General features: G+C 38.2%; 1 protein-coding gene across 10 annotated transcripts in view; it reads right to left on the bottom strand.

The window, feature by feature from the left end:
• The window catches only part of RUFY3 (RUN and FYVE domain containing 3), an 84,646-nt gene that overhangs the window by 46,724 nt on the left and 14,420 nt on the right, over positions 1 to 23,502 (bottom strand). The window contains exon 1 of one of the 10 annotated variants that reach the window (XM_027087666.1): positions 21,236 to 23,043. The exons of 8 other annotated variants lie outside the window; for them this stretch is intronic. In XM_027087666.1, the coding sequence (XP_026943467.1) occupies positions 21,236 to 21,413 (178 nt within the window). In that variant the 5' untranslated portion in view covers positions 21,414 to 23,043. Of the gene's footprint in view, positions 1 to 21,235; positions 23,044 to 23,502 lie in introns of those variants that run through there. One more of the 10 variants, XM_027087660.1, reaches the window with a different exon arrangement.

Here is a 23,502-nt window from a genome sequence, read left to right as displayed (position 1 = left end):
GAACAGGAAAGGTAAAGTCAAATGACAGGTCTCTAAAACTAGACCTGCATATCCAGGAAGCAGGCAATGGGAACCAATGTAGATTTTGAGCAGGGAAGTCACATGATTAGAACTTTGTTTCAGGATGATTAGTCTGAAAGGTTTATGCAAAGAGAATCTGAAGAAGTTGGGGGAGAGGATCAAAATGGCTTCACTTGAAGAACTGGACCTGTTAAGGATACAGAGGAGTCGAGAATAACCTAAAGTTTTTGCCCTGTGAGCCTCGAATACTGTGCTGAAAATGGAAATGAAAAAAACTGAATAACTGTTTTGGAAGTAAGGGGTAAAATCAGCTTGGCTTTGGATACAATAAAGGATACAATGATGTAGAAGCATTTGAAACATAATTTGCATCACATAGTTGTAAATACAAACTAAAGTTTGGGTTGGGATAATCACTAGCCAAGGGATAATACCAATGATTAGAAATAAGATGTTTCCATCAGAGGAGATGGTTTAAAGAGAAATAGACGGATGCAAGGTAACTGGCCTTTAAAGGGTACCAACAATTATAGGCTAGGAACAGAACACAACATACTGGCATTGCCGGAAGAGCTCTTTTGCTTATATCTTGGTAGCTAGAGCTGAAATGGATATACACCAGAGAGGCACTACGGGATACTGGACTCTCTTTCAAATTAAAGGTCACAACCCCTTAGTCGGGTATAAAAATCGATTTAGTATGTCCTACAGTGTAAGGTTATACGTTGTTTCATGAAACTTTTGTTCTAGATATTTAGAAATAAATGATGTGTGTATGGAATTTTGATGAAAAAGTATTTTTGAGAGCCAACTAGGTTTGAACTTTGGTATAGTGGTTAACAGCACAAGCTCTGGAGCTAAGTCTGTTGGACTTTGAACTCTACTTGAACTCTTCCCCTGGCTGTGTAACCCTAGGCAAGTTCCTTTTCTCTTTTCTTTCATTTTTTTTGCACTTATTATTTTGAGACAATTATAGATTCACATACAGTTGTAAGAAATAGAGAGATATTGTGTACCCTTAACCTAGTTCCCCCAAAGGTAACATCTTGAAAAACTAGAGTAACTTATCACAACCAGGATATGACACTGAACTGTATCACAAGGATCCCTCACTTTGACCTTTTACAGCCCACAAGCACTTCCCTCCTGTCTCCTACCCCCTTATAATCCATAGCGACTAATCTGTTTTCCATTTCTGCAGTGCTGTCATTTCAAGAATGTTATATAAATGGAATCATACAGTATGTAACTTTTAAAATTGGCTTTTTTTCACTCAGCATAGCTCATGAGGGATCCATCTAGGTTATCAATAGTTCGTTCCTTTTTATTGCTGAGTAGTAATCCACTGGGGAAGTTTCTTAACTCTGTAGACCTTACTTCCTTCATCCATAAGATAATGATAGGGTTTTGAAGATTAAACAAGTTCATGTATGTTAATCATTTAGAAATGCTTGGGATGTACTAAGAATAAAAAATTGTGGGACTTCCCTGGTGGCACAGTGGTTAAGAATCTGCCTGCCAATTTAGGGGACACAGGTCGAGCCCTGGTCTGGGAAGATCCCACATGCCGCAGAGCAACTAAGCCCGTGTGCCACAACTACTGAGCCTGCGCTCTAGAGCCCACGAGCCTAGAGCCCATGCTCTGCAATAAGAAAAGCCACAGCAATGAGCAGCCTGTGCACTGTGACGAAGAGTAGCCCCTGCTCGCCACAGCTAGAGAAAGCCGACGCACAACAACAAAGGCCCAACACAGCCAAAAATAAATAAATAAAAACAATTTTTTTAAAAAGAATAAAAAATTGTTAGCTATCAAAATTATTATGGTCCTCCATAAGTAAGTTTAAAATTTTTATTTAATTTAAAATAAACCTTCATTGAATGTCTATGTGATACAGTGCTAGATGCTAAGAAAATTTCTTAGATATGTTCCTTCCATTTTTCAGAACGGTGGACATCAAGTCTCAACTCACAAAATATATCAAGGAACCAGTAAGCCATCTTGATGAGGTATTATTTCATACAAGTTATATTATTTCCCTAATTCAAGTAATGTCCCAGCCACTCCAATGCTCAGAGAGATGAGTAATCTGGGCAACTGCAAGTTCACATAATCGGTTTAAAAGGTTTGTAGTAAGTACAGATAGGAATTCAATATTTATTGAGAAGCTAAAGGTAGTAAACCATGTGCTTTTATTATTTCATTTAATCTTCATAATTTTCTAGTGAGTTTCAAAACTTTTAGACCTAAATCAACAGCATATAATGAGATGAGATGTGATCAATGTTGTAAGCATGATACGATTCCACCCTAAGAAGACATTTCATATTCTACCAGACGGGAGTTACAGACACATTGACTGTAAAACCAACCATCACTGTAAGAAATCAGTTCAGCAGAAAAACCTTCAATCTTGCCAAAATCAAAACAAAAGAAAAGAAAAACCAAACCCCAAAGCTAACAGTTCAAATCTGTGACCTCCTAGAGTTTGTTATTTTAAAAAGCAGATTTTCAGGAGGCTGGAAGCCAGTGTTCACACATTTCCTATTAAAAAGCCACCTCTTATGACACAACCATAACAACAGATAAGAAACAGAATTAAAACAGCTCAGCAGTGAAGGTCTCCTGACAAGATCTGAGCCTACATACATCAGCAGCTTTCTCCGGTTCGGACTGCAGGCTCCTCCCCAGACCCTGAGCTGCTCTGGGTATTACATGTGGATAATACTCCATAACTCATGTTCATTCTTGTTACAAGTACTCATTTACAAAAACTCTAAGTTATGTAAACAGTAAAATTCTAGCATTTCATATAACTGAAATGAGAAGAGATGTAGAAAATTGTATAAAAAAGACAAGGATGAAATGACTCAAAAAAAGTTAACAAGTAAAAGCCATTTTCCTTCCCCCTTCCTTCCCCTTCTGACTTTATTTTTTTAAGCTATATTCCAGAAAGACTTTTCTATAAGTAAGTTCTTGGCCAACATTACCATATACCACTTTACTGGTAATCTACTAAGATCATCAAAGTAACACGATTTACATCTTCTTACATGCACCCCTATGTTCATAGCAGCACTATTTACAATAGCCAAGACATGGAAACAACCTAAATGTCCATCAACAGATGAATGGATAAAGAAGATGTGGCACATATATACAATGGAATACTATTCAGCCATAAAAATGAACAAAATAATGCCATTTGCAGCAACATGGATGTAACTAGAGATTATCATACTAAGTGAAGTAAGTCAGAGAGAGAAAGACAAATACCATATGATATCACTTATATGTGGAATCTAAAATATGACACAAATGAACTTGTCTATGAAACAGAAACAGAATCAGGGACATAGAGAGCAGTCTGGTGGTTGCCAATGGGGAGGGGGTGTGGGGAGGAATGAACTGGGAGTTTGGGATTAGCGAATGCAAATGGGTATATATAGAATGGATAAACAACAAGGTCCTACCGTATAGCACAGGGAACTATGTTCCATATCCTGTGATTAACCATAATGGAAAAGAATATGAAAAAGAATGTATATAAGTGTATAAGTGAGTCACTTCACTGTACAGCAGTAATTAATACAACATTGTAATTCAACTATACTATAATAAAAAAAATTCACACATCTTCTGGGGGTTTCCCTTTTTGATTTCACCTATGACAATCATTCACAAAAATTCCAGCAAAAAGAAATGAAAAGGAGGAGGCTGACTCTTAGAGTAGGCTTGATTCTTGCAGTAGTACCTTGTATCAAAGAAATAGAATTTTGCCAGGGCTAAGTCATAGGGAAGAAGTTTCTAAGAAGGGCACAGATTTGTTGGCCTATATGCAGCATTTTTCTTTAGTACGTAGTCTATTAAAGGAATCAAAACCTTAAACCTATCTAGTGCCTGGTAAATAATAATAATAATAATAATAATGATAATGGCAGCTAACATCAGTACTCACTGAATGAATCAACACTGTCCTCTTTTCTTTCTTGTCTATGAACTGTCAATCAACTAGACAATACTGATCTGCCTTTTCATCAAAATACATGTAACTAATTATATTAAAAGTAGAATCAAAGATGGAATAAAAAGATAGTTTGACTATAGGAAATGAGATGAAACTCAGGATAATTTACTCATTCAAAGTAAAGTGCTGAAGAAGAAACTATTGGGCATCACTGGAGAGAGAAAACTGCCTTAGTTGTTTGTCTGGTGTGACCAAATCTACGGAGGACAGTACTGTCCTAAGTCTGATACGAATACCAAGAAGTTTAAGACAATCTCTGCTCTCAAGGATTTTACACTTTAACTAGGAATGTAAACACACAAGAATTAGAGAACAAGTAAAAAGCCTTAGGCTCCAAGTTCTGCAGGATTTGAATGAATGGAGAAATGAACTGGGCCAAAGCTGTCAGGGAGCGCTTCACAGAGCTCTCATCTAGACTAAATGGGGATGTAGGGGGCACAGGGGGAGGGAGAAGGGAAGTAAGTGCTCCGGGTGGGATGTCACAGGAACAACGCAGGAGAGGAGGCTGAGGTCAGCTCATGCAGTCAGTGAAAAGGCCAGTGTGGACAGAGCGGTGGGTGTGCGTGTGCTAGGAGAGCATACACTGAAGCTGGGGGACTTGTAGGTGCCCAGCCAAAGTGGGAGAATGTAAAATGATAAAGTGGAGCCAAACTTCAATTTTTCTATCTTTATTATAAAATGTGTAAATCACCTTGAGATCCCTAAAGTTAGGTGCCAATTATAGAAGAAATAGTTATCGGTTTGGGGAACCTTCATGCATTTGAACATATGTGCTACTTTTCAAGGTAATTCCACCAGAAAGGAATGCTATTACATGACCAAGCTCAAAATGACTTAATGTTCTGGGAAATCTACAAATCAGAGCAACATTCCAGGTACTTGAAGTTCCTGGGATCTGTTTGTTTTTAAACTGCTTGTTCATGGTAATACATATAGATATATATATTTCTTTTCATGAATGATAAAAAATTTACATCTTCCTAACACATGAAAAAACAGCCATAGAAAAATGATATAATCTTGAAATAAAGTCCCCTTTGAACATATTAGTATCTTAAAGGAACAGCCTAAACATATATTAATCCCACTTGGAACCAGAAAGATAAAGATTTTTAAATGCAAGACTCTGAAAACCTAATCCTGTGCGAAGTACCTGCATGGAAAATCTGGCGAATATGCTTACTGCTCCAGTTACAGTCATGGGAAATAAAACCTAAAGCGGACACTTCCTCTTACGGAAAACAATCAAAAGGTGGTTAGAAGATTAAAAAAAAAAAGAAAAGAAAAAGAAAACTGAAAGATGTTGGTGTGGCACGCACCTTCTGTATCATCGCGCATTTGCTCCACCAAATCTGTCAAATCCTCCCAAGAGTCTTTGCAAACAGCAAAAAGAAAGGAAAAGAAAGATAAAATGTCATGCAAGCCAAGAAAGAAAAGTGTTATTAAAAACAAGGTTTCAAAAGGGATAACTGAAAGGGAGATGCCTAGAACTCTTTGGGCTTAACTCAGAGATTAGCAGTGAAAAGCGCTGGGAACATACCCAAAGAGGAATGTGACACTAACCGAGCAGAAATATCAACTATGACTATTAAATAGGTCTCAAAGCTAAGATTAATAATTTCAAGGCTTCTAATTTCACAGATTTTCTATGGGATCTGTATATCCCATAAATAACAGACTTTATTTTCCCACTGAAAATCAAGATGAGACTCTGTATTCTAGTGTACACAACACTGACCTCATTCAGTATTTCTTTTGATCCCTTCAGTGAAGCTAAAAAAACATGTGGAATGTTTTTTAGACTCAGGCCAAGTATCATGATGCAAAACTAGTGACTTTTCCAACCAAAGAATACCCTAAATACCTTTCCCGAGCCTTCCACCCAAACAGCTCTCCTTCCCCCAAACAAAAATAAAGGAAAAGTTGCTGTTTTGAAGATAAATCACTTATAATTCAAAAAAGACAGATGTTTATTCAGTTAAAAGTATAGTACTCTCTCTCCCCTCTTACTATAAACTCAGTGTTCTTGTATACAGAATATTCCATGTGAGACAAAAGGACACAGATGTCACGATTACAAATATAATAGATACTTTATTATAGTGTCTTCTAAGTGTCTTAAAGCTGTAAGATCATTATCTGTTCTGAAATGAATTTTGAGAACCTATAGAAATTTTTTAAAAAATGGATTAGGTTCATCCTTCAGTAACTCTGAAACCATGGTATTATACACAACTGCAATATTCATAATTAAACCCACCAAATCATGTGAATTTTATATGTGTAAACACGCAAATACAAATAAAGGTAAGTTCTCAGAGGATGAAGCATAACAGAAATGAGAAAATGGGCAAAGAATACTTTGCCCATGACAAGCCCTCTTTCTTGAAAAATTTATCATGGAAGCCAGCATAGGGTCTGAAGCAATAACTTGGAGTAATGATCCAGGAAAAGAATTTATCATTTGTCCTACTCACTAGTTCATTATATTAACACTGTAATTAAACTGGTCAACTTTGGTTCTCACGTGGCATAGTGATTTTCAAGTGGAATGTAAGCATTCATTCTAATGTGAAATACATGTTCGGTTATCCTGTAAAGACGTGCAAAAAACCCCACAAATATATAAAAAGTTAAAATTTAAATTCAGAAAACAGGGAAGCAGATGGGGATCTAGTAAAGTGATATGTGATTAAAATGAAACTTTTTTGAAAACTACATATATAGAGATTATTGGTTAGGTCAGACACAAAGATAGGCAATATAAAAAGTAATATAAAAGGTAATATAAAAAGAATGCAAGTACCTATACCCTATTACACTTGTACCGTTCCCCAATTCAAAAGTTTAGAAATCAATGACTTAGAAAACCAAGCACAGGAGTACAGCTCAGAGAACCAGGATTAAATTCCTAACTTCTGTCAACATCCCAAGCAAGTCACTTTATAAACAGAGGTAGGAGAACATGATAGTTCAGAGAACAGACTCAGGAGCTGGAACACCCGGGCTCACGTCCCAGCTCCACCCCTTACTGTTTGTATGACCTTGGTCCAGGTACTTCATCTGTTTTTCCTCAGTCAGTTTCCTCATCTATAAACCATGGACAAGAGGATTACCTATCTTACAGCCCTGCTGCAAGGAGTAAAAAGAGTAAATACAGGTCCAAAATCTTTTAGCTGAATATTTTCTGGCCAAATGTATTCTGAAAGGCAGAATTTTATTTTTTTTAGAAAGGTAAAACGGCATATACTGAGGCCAACGTGTAGAACCAGCAGGGCCTGAGACAGCACTTCACAAGCAAGCACATCAGCATTTCTGCAGGACACATATGGATATTCAGATTAAATAGGATAAAGACTATAAATAGCCTGAAGTAAATTCAGGTCATGTTTTAGCATCAAATGAGTTCAGGCAAATTTATGAAAAATGCTTTTGGCTTTAAGAGCTTTTTTTTGGATTTATGTCTAGAACACTTAGAAAGTATCTCGTACAGAAAAAGCACAATATTATTATTTTACAATGAATTTGTGTTAAAAGACGTCATATATATATTTGCATATATGATTTTCAAGTATAATCCTCTGAAAATATACTATGCTACAGATTTATATTATGTAGGATTATAGATTCATAAGAATATTCTTTTAACGATCATGTTAGTTTGCCATACAGACTTGCCATGTGACCTTGTGAAAATCCGTAAGGTGACTTCCTATTTTATTCTTCATTTCTTTAACTAAAAACTACATTTGTCACCTAATAAAAGTCTACTCTATTAAAGCAAAATATGAAGAAACTCCAAGATTTGTGCAAAGAAGAGCTCAGGAAAGTGAATTTCTAGTTGGAAATGGGTGTGGGTACAAGGGATCTCTCTGATTTTCCCCTTGGCATGGGCCACCTAGAGCACTTTTCTGTTCCAACCAGACATATTTTGTTTTGTTTCTAAAACAACATTTAAAATTAGGAGTGTCAGAGTGATGGAATCAATTTAAAAGAGCCCTCCTCCCCAGAAAGGTAAAAGGTATGTTTTCTCCTTTTAAAGTTGTTACCCACTTTACCTTGGCATGCTCACAGTTTTATTGTAATAAAGAATGGATACCATAATGCTCTTTTATAACACCCAAAGAAGGATTTATAAAAGATTTTTTAAAATTGTGTCCTCTGGAATATGTTCAAATTATTAAAACAACAACAATAAAAACAAAAGTATGTAATACATGAATCAAAGAGATGGGTGGCAGTATGACCAACTCTTCTCTTTCCCAGAACATTTCCTTTTTCTAGGGATAATACTTTGTTGACTTGAGCATGTTTTGCCTGGTCTAAAAAACTATATTACCTTTAATTTGTATCATAATACATATTCACAAATTGCAAAGAAGCATAATCTAAAGCCTCGCTGGTTGATACAAAAGATAGGTCTGGATTAAAATTTTGCTCTAGATAATGCATAGTGCAGAGCTGTAGCAATCAGAATTGTGCCAGATGTGCACTATATTAAAGTGAATGGTAAAGGGGAGCTTCCAAAGTTACTCTGGCTAAACAGACACCCTCAGCTCACTCAAAACACTGACTCATAAGGAAAGGAGTGCATACCTTATAAATGCCAAGTGGATTGTCACAGGGTGTGGTGCCATGAGACCAATGCAATGTCAGGACCACACTCCACTCTAAACGCTTGGATTTAAAGCAGTTAAAAATGCTGCTCCTAACAGACTCTATCATCTTATTTTTAAGATGCACATGAACAAAGACATCTTTTAAAGTCAAGAGATAAGAGACAGGCTGGAACTATACAAAGGCCCTGAATTAGGAAGCATAGGTTATTTGAGGTTCACTGAACCATTTCCTGGCTAAACATGGAGACTAATTTACTTAGCTCTGGAAATATTTAATTAGGTGGTACTGTAAAATAGCTGTTCTTACGGTACGTGGTGACTCAATGATGATGCAGTGTGGTCTGGTAAAAGAGGGCCTAGCTTTGACACTGGACCCTGCATAGCTACTTCTTTTTTCTCTCCATGAGGGAGAGCTGAAGCTCCATCCCTCCTGAGAAGCACTGGAATAGACTCAAAGTGCTTCTCCATTGTTTATGTACCCAGGCTTGTGAGATCTCTCTTTGCGATGTGTTCTCTCTTCAGGAGTATTATTACTATAGACAAGGGAGTTGCAGTCAAATTTAGAGACAAAAGCAACCAAGTTACACTGTCTCCTTGAGGCTAGGTGTCTTTGATTTAGAGTGTTACTTTTAAAAAGTTTACTAGAGTTTCTTGAGAGTTTCTTGAGGGGACAGCCTTCCTGAAGCCCCAACCACTGATCACAAATAACTCCGAAGGACTGTTGTGAAAGTGAATGTTAATTAATTTAAAGTACTTAGCAAATCACAGGTACTCAATGTCAACTTTACATTTGTAAGAAACCAATATGTGCCCTGTATTTTGATTTGGCTACAAACTGGAGTCCTCTAAGTATATTTGCCATAATTATTCAAAGGAAATAGAGGTAATGGCATTGGGAAAACAAACAAACAAACAAACAAAAAAACTAAACTAACTATTAAACACAGGGAAAGAACATAAGTCAATGTAAGTAGAACAAGGACAAATTTAGCAGCTGAGACACTGTTAAACAATAATATAATTAGGTTGGTAACCTAATAATAAATATTAGCAGAGGAACTGTCAAGCTAACTTAAAAAAAATGCTAAGAGGTCCTGCTATAATAAACCAGTAATTTAGGCCAAGGTCTATCTTCTCCTCAAAGTATAATAAAAAACAAAAATATCTGCAAAGAAATACAAATGGTCCTGGAAAAGGTAATATTAAGTTACTGTGGGGCTTCCCTGGTGGCGCAGTGGTTGAGAGTCCGCCTGCCGATGCAGGGGACACGGGCTGGTGCCCCGGTCCGGGAAGATCCCACGTGCCGTGGAGCAGTTGGGCCCGTGAGCCATGGCCGCTGAGCCTGCGCATCCGGAGCCTGTGCTCCGCAACGGGAGAGGCCACAACACTGAGAGGCCCGCGTACCACCAAAAAAAAAAAAAAAAAAAAAGTTACTGTGACACTGTGATTTATAATAAGAAATATATCTTTGGTTTTCATGCCCAGTCCCTGACAGAGGCCTCCTGAAACCGTATAAATTCCTCAGTGCTAAGAACAGTAGGAACATCTTTTGTTCTAATCAGGTGACTCTGGGTGGCTCCTGAATGGGATCTGGTTCCCATCATCAGAAGCTTGGAATTATCAGCAACACTCCCCCCACCTCTCTGAAGAGACGAGAGGGGCTGAAAATGGAGTTAAAAATTGGTCTTATCCATGTGAGGAAGCCTCCTTAAAATCCCAATAGTATGGGGTTTGAAAGCTTTCAGGTTGGTGAACACATTCACACACGGGGAGGGTGATGCATTCCAACTAGACAGGGACAGAAGCTCCTGCGCTCTGGGCCCTCCCAGACCTCACCCTACGTATCCCTTCATCTGGCTGTGCATCTGTTTCCTTTATCATATCCTCTAATAAACTGGCAAACGTTAAGTGTTTCCCTGAGTTCTGTGAGCTCTTTAGCAAATAACTGAATATAAGAGAGAGGTCATGGGAATCTGTGATTTGTAGCCCAGCCAGAGAGAAGTGGTGGGTGACCTGGGGCCCTACAACTTGCATTTGGCAGCTGAAGTGTTATGGTTGTGGGCTGGGAGGGAACAGTCTTGAGGGTCTGAGACTTTGATCTGTGGGATCTGATGTTATCTCCAGGTAGACAGAGTCAGAAAGGAGTTAAATTGTGGGACACCCAGCTGGTGTCATGGAATTGCTTGGTATTGGGAAAAATCCCACACATTTGGTGACAAGAAGTGTCGGAAGTGAAGTGTTCTGTGTGAAAGTAAAAGAGAGACACAAGAGGAGGAACGCAGGTTTTTCCAATACAGTTATCAACATTTGAGCCGTTTAATATTCGCTGAGCACGAACGGGGAGCACAGGCCTTTACTAAGGCAGTTAGGACAGTTAATCTGTACAGAAGAGACAAAGATGAAATATCCACAGACACTGCCCTTGAGGAGAACTATGTAACTATGACACAAGGTAAAAAGGGATTGGTATTAGATAAAACAGATTCCTAAGTCAGGTGAGCAGCTAGGTGACACAGGGCCTGACGGGGAGTGAGGGGATGAAAAAAAGGGGCCTCCACTGCATCAGGAGACCCTTTGCCCTCTTGCCTGAATGGCTGCAATGGCAGAAAATAACGTCTCTGACTAACTGGACCTCAACTGGGTAGCTGCTGCCCATAAAAGAGGACACTGTGAAATTCTCAGATAACACAGAGTACATCTCATACATACCCTAAGTTTTACAGCTCTTGGAGAAAGAAAAAAGAAATTCCAGCAGCCTTTTCATTGTAGAAAGTAAACCATAGCAATCTTAGAGAAGTGTGAAATTTCTCACTGTACAATCAACAGTAAAACTCATTCTCTTCTGCTAGGACATTGTCACTAGCTCAAAGAACCCCCCCCCCCAAAAAAAAACAGATAAAACATTATCATGCAGTTTGCAGCTGCTGAATCAACTGTCCTAAAACCCCACAACTGTTTCCTTTGAAAGTTCAGATTTTAATAGTGTGGGAAACCACAACCAACTGCAGTGGCAAAAGATGAAAATGAGTTGCAAAGAAGCAGCCAATATGAAAATTCATGACACCATGGCATTAAATTTTTTTTAATGTTTACTGCAGCTTGGAAATGTGTATAAAAAAAGTAAAATATATTACTATTTGACCCAGAAATTCCACTTCTAAAAATGAAATTGTTCAAGTGAAAAGTGTTCAATTTATAAACATAATGGTGTACCAAAACTGTTTGGGGTAGCCTAATTTTGAAATAACCTAAATATCTATAATAAGGGAGTAAAGAAATCATGGCACATCCAAACAAGTGAAGACATTAAACGAGGCAGTAGAGATTTCTATTTACTGAAGTGGAGAGAAGAACGGCAGGTCACACAAGACAGGTATGTGATGACCTTACATGCATAAAATTGTGCGAGTTTATAAACGAACCACATGTGTATATATTAAAAAAGAGAATCAGGTTGCTAGAGCTTACCAGTGGTTACTGATAGGTGCTAGAATTTTAGGTGAATTCTACTGTTTTATATATTTTTACTTGTCTGTACTCTGTGACTCTTAAATGCGAGTATATTATACAACTTTAAAAATAAAGTTGTTTTCACTAAAATTCATATATATATATATATATATATATATATAATTCTAAATATATTTTTCTAAGAGAACCCCAGGATTTTCAATATGCTGATATAATATTTTTTTATTGGGGGAAATTTAATTATGATGAAAAATAAATACTTAGGGGTCATTTGACAATAAGTATGTTTCACTGTCCCTCTACACATGTGTTTCTAAGCTCATCAAATTCAGCTATTTGTTCTCTGGCAAAGTTCAAATACAAAAAAATTGCAAGGGAATGAATTTTAGTATTTACTTCCCTGTACTCAAAAGTACTTCATAGCAGTCCCAGTGGGGTTAGAACAACAGCAAAGGAAAATCATGCCCCATTATACTCTCCACCTTCCCAAAAAAGGGGCACAACCAACAAACCCAAAATAATACAGAACCACACTGAAGCACAGAGAATACTGTGGGCGCTCTCAAGTGACAGCCTTGCTCTCTTCCTAGCCAGGTCTCACAGGTACCCAGGCTTGGGAATCCAACAGCTTGAATTCCAATCTGAGATCCATCACTGAGTATTAGTTATCTAATCTGGTACAGCATGTACCTCTGGAAAATGACAAAGATGTCCATGATTAGCTTAGGACAAATAACCTTCTGGCACTAGGCGCTGATAACCCAAAGAAGAGTTAATGTGAACTACACTAAGAAAGTCACAAATTAAAGTAAAAGCTCCGTTCAAAAACGGTCCAGAAAAAGCTCACCAATAAAGAGCAAAGACAGTAGTAAGGCACTGTGATTAATGACAGGGCACTAAAGCAGACTCCAGTGACAGGAGTACTAGGGAGTTGGGAAGAAATTGAAAGCAGACCTGAAATCAGAAGGAGAAAGCTGATTTTAGGGAGAGCACATTACAGTCAGCTCAGAGGAAACATGTAGCTCTTCTATGGTTTCATTACAGATTGAGGTACAAATGGAACTCTGCTGATACTTCTCTCCCAGATTTAGGATTTTATAAAATCTCAGAGGCAAGTGGGTAAAACTTACCTTGGAAAGGTGACTAGCCAGACTATTCCCAGAGCAGAACAACAAGAAGGGATGAACCTTGTCCAAAGAACTCTGTCTGGTAGGCTTCTGAGATGGTAGTAAAAGCTATAACCTCTTCACTTTGAGAAGTTCACGAAGACTGCCTTGTGCACGCGTAATCACAACTCGAGAGAACCTGACTATGAGGCTAACCGGGTTGGTGGCAACAGATATTCCAATAATCTCACTGAAGGCAGATTACAAAAGGAGGAGTGCCAGAGCGAAAGCAAAGAACAACACGATTCTGTAAAACAGAGAATCCTAACAACTCAGGTTTTATTTTCTGAACACAGGAAAGGAATAAATCAAATGCTGTACTAAATGCACCTACGTCTAAGTGCTGTGGGTCACCCTTGTGCACAGCATGCAGCATTTAGACAGCTCTGAAAACAAAGCATGCCAAAAAATAAACCCTGACCTGTGACCTGGAAAAACTCAAGATGTTTACTAGAAATATTAAAAAATTATAGTGGAAATTGAATCTAAAGCAGTAACTCCACTTTTTTTTTTTTTTTCCCCGGTACGAGGGCCTCTCACTGTTGTGGCCTTTCCCGTTGAGGAGCACAGGCTCTGGCCGCGCAGGCTCAGCGGCCATGGCTCACGGGCCCAGCCGCTCCGCGGCATGTGGGATCTTCCCGGACCGGGGCACGAACCCGTGTCCCCCGCATCGGCAGGTGGACTCTCAACCACTGCACCACCAGGGAAGCCCAGTAACTCCACTTTTAGGCTATTTCTCCTATTCATGGCTGTTGGAAACTCTGTCATGTAAGGTACTTAACTCTGAGTTAGAAAGATGGATGACTGCACATCTACAGTTTTCATTAAGCTTTTTTCTTTAAAGAAAAAAATAACATTGTTTCTTGATTATAGTAATATATCCTCTTGTAGAATATTTGGAAGACATAATGAAGTATGAAGACTATAAAAATCATCTGTAGTTCCACTATCCAGAGAAAACCACTTTTTTACATTTTTCGTACATTTCCTTTCACTTGTGTGTACGTGTACCTATATTTAATTCAAATTGTGGCAACTAAGACCCAACGCAGCAAAAAAAACTGTGACCACAGTGTATATGTGGCTTGGGAGACAGTTTTTAAAACTTACTATATTTTATTTTATTTTATTTATTTATTTTTTGCGGTATGTGGGCCTCTCACTGTTGCAGCCTCTCCCGTTGCGGAGCACAGGCTCCGGACACGCAGGCTCAGCGGCCATGGCTCACGGGCCTAGCTGCTCCGCAGCATGTGGGATCTTCCCGGACCGGGGCACGAACCCGTGTCCCCTGCATTGGCAGGTTAATTCTTAACCACTGCGCCACAAGGAAGCCCATAAAACTTACTATATTTTAAAAAATACTCCCTGCCATTAAATATTCTTCCACAACACCATTATTAGTGTTTGTTGTATTGATGCTCTACAATTTATTGAACAATTTTCCTATTAGGTCATTTAAGTTGCATTTAAAGTTTTGCTACTATAAATCATAATACAGTGATAAATATATACACCTATATATTTTGCCTTTATCTTTGATTATCTCCTTAGGATAGATATCTGGTAAAACAACTGGAACTTAATTTTTCAAGGCTCTTGATTCACACTGATAAAGTGATTTCCAAAAAGGCTGTACCAATATATATCCTACTAGCAGAGCCCTATCTGAGCCTTCCCACACTTTCATCAGCACTGAATATTATTCATAGATATTTTAAACAACAACAACAAATTATTTGTTGTACTAAACTTCCATTTTTTTTTTTGCGGTACGCGGGTCTCTCACTGATGTGGCCTCTCCCGTAGCGGAGCACAGGCTCCAGACGCGCAGGCTCAGCGGCCACGGGTCACGGGCCCAGCCGCTCCGCGGCATGTGGGATCTTCCCGGACCGGGGCACGAACCCGTGTCCCCTGCATCGGCAGGCGGACTCTCAACCACTGCGCCACCAGGGAAGCCCTAAACTTCCATTTTTGAAATAAGATACAATGAGTCTATAATATGAGATAAATGATTTTTAAAAATTTAAAATACCCAGAAACATAAGTTATGTGTAATGGAGGGAAGGTATTCCAATAATCTTTTCATAAACTTTTCTTTTAAGAATGATTATTTTCTGGGGTTATGAGGCATTAATGAATTCACCTGAAGTGTGGTACATAGCTACAATAAACAGTACACAGTAATATAAGGCCTTCTGAAGGATGCAAAAGTTTTACCCTAAAGAACTTTCTGTATAATCTCATAAAGTATGAATCACATAGGTTAAAATAAATCACTGGAGAATGATTTAAAGTGCATTCAATCAAGTGACACAGACAGTATCCAACGATTCAGGAGATGAAGGATATTGGACTTGTTGGAAAAGGTTCATTGATGAACCCTTTCCTAATTTAATGTCAGCACGGAGAATCTAAAGTGGGAATAGTATAACAACAAGAATAATCAGGGTTTTGGCAAAGTGCAGAATCACAGCCTGATTGAAATAGGTAAGCATTGAAAAGGAGTTTGAAAAAACATTTGATAAGTAAAATTACCCAAAAGAAGGGCATGGGAATAGTTAGCTAAAGAATAAGGATTCAACGTCGTTACTGTTTCAGACAATCCATAATCATGAACATTACTGCTACCACAAACAACTTTCCACGTCATTTTGCACATCTACTTGAGAAACATTTTAAATTTAGCACATAAAGGTGCTGCCTGCCCACCAGGTCAGTTTCAGCAGTGTGCCATTTTTACTGTTTCGCAGCATCTGCACAACTATGTAAATATTTTTATGGGCTTTATAAAAACGGGTGGAAAGAGGAAAAAAAAAACCCAAGTGGATAAAATGCTAAGGTATCCAATTTAATTGATGGCAATCAGCAAGCCTGCCCCAATTGGCATGCTTTTGGCCTCATTTGGATGCTCACTGGACATAAGCTGGTCAATGCCACGTTCAATTGTGTACAAAACTACTGGAAATATGTCACCAGAGACTGGGAGGAAGATGTTCTTTATGACACACAGGTCTATTGTTGAATTGCGGTGTAGGTGAGCTGCATGTGGGCTGGATGGAGGCTCCAACACTTACTACATCTCTGAATCTGTCAATTTGTAAAATGGGGATAACAGTACCTAGGCTCAAAGGGTTTTTGTAAGGATTAAATGAGATAATACATATATATTACTTAGAGGAAACAGTTCCTGGCACAAAGTAGCTGCTCAATAAAACATAGCATCTCTTCTTGCTATACCACCACCACCACTACCACCTTTTTAGGAATATTCTACATTCAATATAAAGGCTGCCTGAAACAGGCTCTTGTACAACAATGAAAAGTTTACTTTCTTGAAGACTCATTTGGCAATTTTATAAAGAATGAATCAGTATAGGAAGAGAAATGGTTTGGAGAAAAGCTAAAAGTAGGTGTAGGAATCTGGATGTGACATAATTAGATCCTGGTAGTTGCGGAAACTAAAATGAAAGACAAAATTAAGCTTCTGTTGTGGAACGGAGCACAGAAATCCCTCTTTTATGGCCTAACACATACAGCACTATTTGTTTAATCACAGCAGAAAACTACAATAGCCAGATGCCTTAAATCTGGTTTATATAATTTCATACATATATATTTCATACATTGGCTCTGTACCATGGTACTGCAGTGCTTGCCATTTTACTTGTTGAACTACCCTACTTCCCACTTGTCAATAAGCTCAGAAAATACGGAGGAGCGGGCTTATTCACTGTGCTGTACCTCAGGACCTAGCATAATGTGGAGCATAAATTCTGATCTTATGATAAAAACTGTGTTTTTTAAACACTGCTTTTTTTCTTTGGGGGTTCTAACAGACCCTAAGGATTTTTCCCTTAGGAAAAAAAAAGCACAAATGTAAAATTTTACATATAATTTTTTGAATCATGGTTTCCAGATTTAGAAGCCCTGCACTAGACTGTAGTGAATTCATGCTATGAAGTTTCTTGGTAAACAGCCATTTGGCTTCCCCTGACAAAATGCCCACTGGGACAGGCACTTTTTTCATTAAAACATATGCAGGTCCCAAGCAGAATGGGGTTTTACTAGTGTGCAGTGATATTAATGAGTAAGAGTACGTTAGTAAATGTCAATGGAGTTATCTCAGCACCAGACACTTTCCACAGTCACCAGATAACAAACATTTTCCATTTCATCTTCAGCGGATTTTTCCTTGCTTGTTATATCAGTAGCGTATTCCCTACTGAATGGAAAAACCTGACCCCAAATCTACACCCATACTGTTCTTTGGGAAGTGTGGTCACTCTAAGTGTTACCTGGCTTTGAATTCCATGTCCAGTTCCTAAGGAACAGGATTGTCCTTTAGCAACTAAGTAGTTCACACTTGTTTTACAGCAGCCTCTGACATCTTTGTTTCATCTCTTTTCTCTCTTTTCCTTGACTGTGAATTCATTGAGGGCAAGGGCCACCTATTTCTTAGTCTCTAGAACTGGACTTTGCATGAAGGGATGCCCAATAAATATTTCTGACCAACTGACAGACCAAAACACACTCCTTGCATGTGGTGCAGTATTGTTACTACACTCACAGATGTTACATATAAGCTATCTCTTTATACATTACAGTATAAGTGCCAGATAGTCTAATGAACACTAAGGCAAAATGCAACTACCAGGGGAAAACTGCAGAGTTACGCAGTAACAGCACGTCTGAAGTCGGCCATCACATACAGTTCTCTATAGTAACACTGAAATCAAAAACTTGAGCAGAGATTCTCTCCTCAATGTGCCTGCTCAATGTATCATTTCTTCGTAGTCTGCCTCTTATTATCTGTATTTGAGAAGGAAATTTTCTAAGTCAAAAAAATAATTCAAAGCTTATAGCTGTCTTTATAACCAAATGGTATATTATACTGTACTAAACCGATCATCTGCGTTTCACCTCTCAATGTCAGATTCCTCTTCTTTAAAAGAAGGTTAATAGGAAAAGAAGTATTTCTTGATAACTGCGTTTTACTTTTAACCGATTATTTTCTCGTTTATATGAATTTAAGCTACTAACCTTTAGTCTGTCTGGTAAACAAGTAGTTTAGACTACTCCAGAAAGTTAGATATAAAAACAGAAATACACACTAAAACGGCAATAGATTTAAGAATGGGGCTTAAACTGTTGCAGCTCAAACCACTGCTCCATGAATAACTATTACACAAATAACTAAATTTATAGGGCACTTTACATTAAGTATCTCATTTAATCCTCCTAACCTACTATCTGGTAGGTACCAGTCCTAACTACTTGTTATACCCGAGCTTGGCCAGCTCACTATGTACTGTCTGAAACGTCCCCTCCAACCCCTACCCGCCACGGTGTCAGCCTGGTGATGGTCTAGTTATCACGCAAGGTTGAGCCCAGCCCAAGTGTCACTTACTGGATGAAGCCTTTGCTGAACCTTCTCCTTACAATTAAAGATTTGGAGATTTGCTCCAGGTTTTTCAAAAAAAAGTGTATTAAAAGAAGTGAGAGAAAGATCACCTCCTTGACCACCAATAAGTACTGAAATAATTAAGTGAGTTTTTATTCCCACGTATTTAAGAGTTAAGCTAGGCAGAAATTCTAGGTCCAGCCCTACACTTTGGACAGCACAGTGAAGGAAGGAACTGTTTTCAGAAAACAAAAGTTGGAAACCGCAATGCTTGTAGTGCTGAGGCCACAAAGTTAGTCTATATTACCCTCTTAAGAGGATACATTATGCTTTTGCTCCCTTTCTCTTGTGGGAGTCAGAGGGCCCCAATGCAGGATTTGCGCGGTCAGATGTTTGAAGTATTCTATGAATACTCCTGTGCCTGGGCACCAGGTGCTCCATTTTGTCAACACAGTAAGATTCCCATTATCACTGGCCTGGTGATCACCACTTAAAGGTTAGTAGCTAAATTAAACTTAACAATTGTCACTAGCATCAATATTAAAGCAGACATTTCTTTGGTTCAAATGACTGTTTAGACATCCAGAGTTAGCCAGTGGAGCAAGGAAACAAAATCCCTGTATTTTATTTACCTGGTTTCCTAGATCACTAAACCTATAGATGTTTTCCTGGGTCTGGACTTTCTTTTATTACTTCTAGTGCTAATCATTTGAAATTGTTTCTTCTTTTACCCAATTTAAGGCAGAATTCCAAAATTCATTTGTTAGCATTTCTCTATTTTCCTCCACACCCTCCATAGTTGACTCTTAGGTGTTGGGAACTTCCTATTTGTCTGTTTCCCTTAATCTAAGGATGTGCCACTTAAGCTTAGGTTGCAGCCCTCATACATTTTCCATCACAGAGTTCTCCATATTGAATTTAAACAGTACCACTACAAATGCTTATGTGAACCAAACAGCTCACTTTTGTTCACTCACAGGAATCTTGCTCAAAAAACAAACATGTATTCAAATTATTAAATTTGTTAAAAGTTATTTTGAGACACTGACACATTAAATTTTATAATTAAGGGAATATTTGATATCACATGACTCTCAAAATGAATATATTTTAAAACAAAATATGCAAATTGAGGCATTTGCTAAAAGACTTCTTGGTAGCCTTCTAAAAATGTATTTTTCTTCCCTAAAGATTTTTAAAGCTTTGGAGGCTGTTCTTAACAGTACTGGCATTGTATGCAGTTCTAGCTGATGTCCTCTAACCCCTGTGTACATTCTGAAACTTAGAGCCAAAGGAAGCTGTCCAGCTGACAAATCAATTGTTAAAAGATGCAAAGGGCCTTAAAAACTACTTAAACATTGCCCTTAAAGACACACCCAAATGAATGCTTTGTGTTGTGATGTTAACCCTCTCTAAAAGTGTCTAACTGGGAAAATAAAATCCTTTTCAGACACAAAGAGTGAAATCTGAGTCATGATAAGATTGCAATGACACTAGGTCAAGGGAAAGGAATCACTTTTCCTAACCCAATTGCTAAGTGCAATTCACCTTGTGCCCTCTATCCTGCAGTATGTCTAAATATTAGGCAGATTTTATGAAGAATTTATTCTCATACGTGAGCATTTCTGTCTTCACTATTTTAAGGGTAGAGAATAAACACTAGCTAAGAGGTCACTACATAAAAATACAAAACAATTTGACTCAAATTATGACTCATGTTAATTCTCTTTCTTACTGTACTAAGAGAATTTAGGGGTAGAAGATGAAACGCTCTCACAATTTAGAAAAGGTTCTGGGAGAAAGTCACAAGTCAAGAACCACAAAGGTCTCAAAGGTACTGACAGTGGAAATTTCAAATGGGTCATCATAGATACCACAAATAACTTATAAAAAGCAATGGCCAATAGGTTCCATGGGAAGAAATTACCTTATCAATCATGCCTTTTTAAGGCATTGTGCTTTTTTAAGACACCATATTCATTAAATAAGCACTGAATGGAAAACTGCTTTCTCATCTAACCTTATAATCTATATTATTAAAGAAAAAAATGTTTGACCAAATATTTTCTAGATATCATAGCCTGTTTAACATTATATCCTGATGATAGGATACCCTTCATGAGCGTTTCAACTATATCATGTACAACCCTATAATTATGGTCATGCTTTTTTATCTTTATTAAGAATCACTACAATTTCTATAATATTTTAGCATCTAATCAGAATTAATAGCTTTTTCATTGTTGATTAGGGTCAGATGTGATAAGTGACCTCAAATGTTCTTTTTAGAGGCTTCAAGACAAAGAACTCTGAACAAGCACCAGCATCTTTTGAAAGGATACCTCAGGGGGCAGGGAAAAATTATTTTTCCCAGTAAAGTAGAGAAGGGGAGCTGGTGGTAGGTAAGGATGAAAGGTTTTCAGGCTTGTTAATAGTTTACAGCATGGGTTCTTCCTGCCTTTCCCTGACCCTCCCAGCCCAAGTAACAATGGGGATGCTGGTGAGATACTAGTGGATGGGTTCTAACCATACCTTCGTGGGTAGGCTCTGGGTCAGGTGTAAGTGAGATGTCATCCAGCTCTCGCAGGCAGAGCCATTCTCCATCCATAGACACTCGGAATTTGCAAAGGTAGATGGTCTCCATAGCAGCCTGTGTGATCTTGTCAGTGGTGGGGGTCGGCATATCGGTGGGAGGCGTCAGAGCCGACATGATGACTCAGCTGGGACCACAACACACACACACACACACACACACACGCACACACACACCCCGCACAAAAATAAAGCCTCCTCAACAAAAACCCCCAATCCAAAGCTCTGCAACAAAGCTCTCAAGAAACGGGGTGGGGGAGGTTAAAAAAAACACACCTTATGGTTTAAGAACTAACTGTTCAAGATAAACAATTCTACCCTATCTCTTCTCATAGACAGCTCCTACCACCTAGCAAAATAAGATGATGCTTGTCTTCTTCCAGCTTCTCTCTTGTTATCTTCCCTTCCCTACCTCCTTCTTTTTCAGCTGAGCCAGAGGCTTGAAATCCTGCACAGCCGATGCTACCTTAGCTGGCTTTGAAAAACTGGCCTCTGTATGAGTAAGTGAAAAATCCTCCTTCTCTGTGCAGGAAAAAAAAAAGTACAAAAGAAAAAAAAAACGAACAAAAAATAAACCAATATTTTCGATTTAGCTTAAAAAAAAAAATCCTGAACTGCAGAAATCACTTCCAGGATCTGCTCAGAGGAGCTGGGATGCTGAGTTCTAATAGGATTGGTCGTGCGCAGTAAGCAGGGTGTTGACCAAAATGGCTGACTAATGAACTGAACTGAAAATTCAGGCTCATGTGACCAGCTGCTCTGAACGTAGGGCGAGCAATTCCCAGGATGCTTTATAGATGCTGCTGATGCAGGGAGAGCAATTAGGCTGCTAGCTCTCATCCTGCACAACCCACTTCCAGACTATGCTAGTCAAACTGTGATCAGACATAACACAATGCACATATCCTCATCAATTCCCCTCTCTGTGGGATAAAAGGGCTGGATAACAGGAAGACAGTTAATACTGGGTAATACTGCACAGCAAAGATGGTAAAAGAGGTAGTTAGATTACTTTAACAAGCACATAATTCACCTCTTTTTTCCTTATATACTTAGCTATCAAAATTCTTTGCTCTGCTAAAGGTGGTGTTTTAAGAAAAACTAAAGCAGATTTTCCATTTAAATACCATACTCTCAGGCATTCATAATTTCCTTCTCTAAAGTACAAAGACCTAACTTTGTAGACAGGACAGAAGTGCAAGAAAAAAAAACTTGAAGTGAAAAAAGTAAAATCCTTCCTGATTAATGGCAATTTCCCCCTCCCCTTCTGATATTGCTGTATTTACCAAGTTTCTGCATTAGATTATTTTCTAGTACCTTAAAAATTCTCCCATCTTGGAACATGCTAAGGGCACATTATCCAGTTCTCTTAAACCAATCTACCAGTTTACCCACCCACCCACGTATCTATACTATCCAAGGAGACCATTATGCCTTGGTAGCAAGAAGTTAGGTACTTGCTTTCTGAGCTACATAAATAACAAGGAGATAAGGGATGACAAAGATTTTCTTTGAAAATGTTTTGGACGATTGAAAACAAGTTTTTGTTTGTTTGTTTTTTGTTTGTTTTTACTTAAGGGTCTGGTTTTTAGGAGGAGCACAAAACTTCAAGAAATATGTCCCAAGATGATTTATTGTGTTCTAGGATTTCTTATCAGAGGGTTATCTAAAAACTGAAAGAAAAATTTCTCCTTGAGTATTATTAAAATTTTTAAAAATATTTATTCATTTTTGTATGTGTTAGGTCTTCGTTGCTGTGCACGGGCTTTCTCTAGTTGCGGCGAGCAGGGGCTACTCTTCGTTGCAGTGCGCAGGCTTCTATTTGTGGTAGCTTCTCTTGTTGCAGAGCACAGGCACTAGGTGCGCGGGCTTCAGTAGTTGTGGTGTGTGGGCTCAGTAGTTGTGGTGCATGGGCTTAGTTGCTCTGTGGCATGTGGGATCTTCCCAGAACAGGGCTCAAACCTGTGTCCCCTGCACTGGCAGGTGGATTCTTAACCACTGCGCCACCAGGGAAGCCCAAGTATTTTTTATATATACATATATATATATATATACCTATATATATATTTGTGTATATATATATATATATATGTGTATATATATATATATACACACATACACATACATACATACATATAAATAACTGAATCACTTTGCTGTATACCTGAAACTAACCTAACATTGTAAATAACTATAATTCAATAAAA

Source organism: Aethalodelphis obliquidens, unplaced genomic scaffold (assembly GCF_003676395.1).
Source record: "Aethalodelphis obliquidens isolate GAN/ISIS:26980383/991018 unplaced genomic scaffold, ASM367639v1 scaffold59, whole genome shotgun sequence".
Taxonomy (NCBI): Eukaryota; Metazoa; Chordata; class Mammalia; order Artiodactyla; family Delphinidae; genus Aethalodelphis; species Aethalodelphis obliquidens.
The sequence above is the reverse complement of the archived record's forward strand: the minus strand, read 5'-3'. Positions and strand labels throughout refer to the sequence as shown.